The sequence below is a fragment of the Colobus angolensis genome, unplaced genomic scaffold (assembly GCF_000951035.1).
Source record: "Colobus angolensis palliatus isolate OR3802 unplaced genomic scaffold, Cang.pa_1.0 Scaffold12, whole genome shotgun sequence".
NCBI lineage: Eukaryota > Metazoa > Chordata > Mammalia > Primates > Cercopithecidae > Colobus > Colobus angolensis.
In genome coordinates, this window is record NW_012113141.1 from 6,567,405 (window position 1) to 6,571,027 (window position 3,623).

At 40.2% G+C, this 3,623-nt stretch overlaps 1 protein-coding gene across 1 annotated transcript in view; it reads right to left on the reverse strand.

Moving 5' to 3' along the window:
* Positions 1 to 3,623, reverse strand: part of ECD (ecdysoneless homolog (Drosophila)) — a 37,519-nt gene that overhangs the window by 20,226 nt on the left and 13,670 nt on the right. The window contains exons 6-7 of the mRNA XM_011929579.1: positions 3,110 to 3,302; positions 803 to 931 (exon numbers count right to left, since the gene is read on the reverse strand). Coding sequence (XP_011784969.1) covers positions 803 to 931; positions 3,110 to 3,302 — 322 coding nt within the window. The remainder of the gene's footprint in view (positions 1 to 802; positions 932 to 3,109; positions 3,303 to 3,623) is intronic.

Here is a 3,623-nt window from a genome sequence, read left to right on the forward strand (position 1 = left end):
CCTAAGGGATACAATCAACTTATATTCCTACCAACAATGTCTGAAAGTGTTTTTCTCTATATATTCTCAACAACCCAGTATGTATTATCAAGCCATTTGATACTTGCTAATAAATGATGAAAAACACTATTTTGTATCTTTAAAGTGCATTTCTTTTATTATGAGTAAGATTAAATCTTTTTCGTATGTTTAACTTAAAGGTCACCTATATTTCCTTTCCTGTGGACTATGTTCATGGTTCCTGAACATTTTAAAATTAATTGGCTAGTATTATCTTTTTCATATTGACTTAAAGGAACACTGTATATATTAGAGAAGTCAGCTTTTTTTCATTTAGATTGCAAATATAACACTTTTTCCAGATTTGCTTTTGACTTTATTTATGGAATTTTTCTTTCCCATGCAGAAATGCTTAATTTTTGCATAATCAAATTTATCAGTCTTCCCTTTATAGCTTCTGGTTTCAAGTCATGCATAGAAAGGCCTTTCCTATTCATATTATAAAAGGCTCTTTTTTTTTCAAATTTTATAGTTTTAATTTTTATGTCAAATATTTAATCCAATTGGAATTTATTTTGGTATAGGTGTTAGGGAATCAACTTCAATCTTTCAGGTGACTTCACACTTGTCCCATCATCACTTACTAAGTAATCCATTTTTTTCATTCTAAATTGAAATGTCACATTTTACTGCATTCTTACATAAACAGGGTGTATTTCCAGACTTTCTATATTGTGCCACTGTTCTATTAAAAGCCCATTTACATAAAAAAAGAAAACAACATGTTCTGGTTCAACATTACCAATTTCATGCCCAATTCATGGGCTCGGTACTGGGGATCAGATGGAGGGGGAAGCCTGTATCCACTCCGCCGGTCCGGCACAAACCTTTGTTGCACCAACTGTGCATATAGACATTTAGTGAATGTGACCTGGGCATCAAGACACAAAATATATGAGTCTTTTCCTGAAATTAAAATTGTGAATATCACTTCACAGTTAAATATAATAAGAAGTCCATTTATAAGCTTCATATTCATATGAAATGCAAAGAAAATTCAACCTATTCACTGCCTACTTGTTTTTCGTAACAGCTTTATTGAGATACAACTCACATACCATAAAATTTACCCTACTGCTGCCCAGGCATGGTGGCTCACGCCTGTAATCCCAACACTTTGGGAGGCCGGGGTGGGCGGATCACCTGAGGTCAGGAGTTTGAGACCAGCCTGGCCAACATGGTGAAACCCCATCTCTACTAAAAATACAAAAATTAGCCAGGTGTGGTCGCACACCTGTAATCCCAGCTACTCGGGAGGCTGAAGCAGGAGAATCACTTGAACCCGTGAGGTGGAGGTTGCAGTGAGCCGAGACTGCTCCACTGCTCTCCGGCCTGGGTAACAGAGCAAGACTCCGTTGAAAAAAAAAAAAAAAAAAAAATGTACTCTAATGTCTACTTTTTAGTAATCACTAGTAAAATTCTTATCATTAGTTATATTATACAGCAATTAAATGGGTGGAAGATAAAGATAATTCTTTTTTTTTTCTTTTTCTGAGACAGGGTCTTGTTCTGTTGCAGAGGCTGGAGTGCAGTGGAGCAATCATGGCTCACTGAAGCCTCAGGGATGGGGTTTCACCATGTTGGCCATGGTGGTCTCAAACTACTGACCTCAGGTGATCTGCCCACCTCAGCCTCCCAAACCTCCTGGGGTCAAGTAATCCTCCTGCCTCAGCCTCCCAAGTAGTGGGGATTACAGGTGCCCACCACCACACCTGGCTAATTTTTTAATTTTTTGTAGAGATGGGGTTCCCCATGTTGCCCAGTCTGGTCTCAAACACCTGGGTTCAAGTGATCTACCTGCCTTGGTCGCCCAAAGTGCTGGGATTACAGGTGTGAGCCACCAAGCCTGGCCTAATTATTTCCTTCTTAACAATAAAACATTTCATCTCTTCCAGGGAATTAAGAATTATTCTTGGCCAGGCATGGTGGCTTACGCCTGTAATCCCAGCACTTTGGGAGGCTGAGATGGCTGAATCACTTGAGGTCAGGAGTTCAAGACCAGGCTGGCCAACATGGCGAAACACCGTCTCTACTAAAAATATAAAAATCAGCTGGGCGTGTTGGGAGGTGCCTGTAATCCCAGCTACTCAGAAGGCAGGAGAATCGCTTGAGCCCAGGAAGCAGAGGTTGCAGTAAGCTGAGATGGCTCCACTACACTCCAGCCTGGGTGAGAGAGTGAGACTCTGTCTCAAAAAAAAAAAAAAAAAAAGGAAATAATTACAGAAATAGAAAAATATGGTCAAAAATAGCTATGAAACATTGAGTATAAAATGGGGAGGCAGGTCTCTTGAAAATTTCCTTCACTGGGTGCAAGAAAAGAAAAAAATGTGTATAGTTTGAGCACCCCAAATGTAAATATCTGAAATCTAAAATGTTCCAAAATCCAAAACTTTTTGAGTCCCAATGACATGCTCAAAGTTTTGAGATTTCAGAATTTTCAGATTTGGAATGCTCAACTGGTAAGTATAATGCAAATATTCCAAAATCCAAATAAATCTGAAATCTGAAATACTTCTGGTCCCAAGCATTTCAGATAAGGAATATTCGACCTATATTAACATGCTATGAAGAAACAGAAGATTTCCTTTTTCTTTCTAGAGAACAATTAAAATAATGTTTCATTCACTGAGCACTGAGAAATGTAAAAAGAGAAAAGTAATAATGTTTCTTTTTTTTTTTTTTTTTTTGAGACAAAGTCTCGCTCTTTCACCCAGGCTGGAGTCCACTGCAACCTCTACCGCCCAGATTGGAGTGCTGTGGCCGGATCTCAGCTCACTGCAAGCTCTGCCTCCCGGGTTTACGCCATTCTCCTGCCTCAGCCTCCCGAGTTGCTGGGACTACAGGCGCCCGCCACTGCGCCCGGCTAATTTTTTGTATTTTTAGTAGAGACGGGGTTTCACCGTGGTCTCGATATCCTGACCTTGTGATCCACCCGCCTCGGCCTCCCAAAGTGCTGGGATTGCAAGGGTGAGCCACTGCGCCTGGCCGTAATAATGTTTCGACTCTGTTTCCAGTAAGAGAAACTAAATGACCAAGATAGAAATCTCACCGATGTCATTATTCGTGTTTCAGGCAAGAATGTCTTGAAAATACGACAGGCTCGCAGGTCAATGGGGTCTCGCAGGTAAAATGCCTGGACTGCTGCAGACACCAATCTGGGGCGCTGCTTTAGCACTGCCACAATGCCAGCTGGAAGGAAGCAGTGTGCTCGATGAAGGGAGACCTGAATTTTTTCTGGGTACCTGGGACAGGTAACATAATTACTTTCATTTTACAGTATATAAATACCTAGAATTCTTATACCATTCACATTCTTTTTGACATCTTCTCTTTGTTCATCGAGAGCAGTATATAGAGAGTGACAAGAGAGATGAAAAAAGATACTGTATATACACTTAATACTATAAGAAAGAAGAGAGGGAAAGAAAAAAGTAGGAAGAAATGGAAAATAAAGAAAAGGGATTATGGTAGCTCAATAAAAACAAAACAACTTTGGGAGGCCGAGGCGGGTGGATCACTAGGTCAGGAGATTGAGACCATCCTGGCTAACACAGTGAAACCCC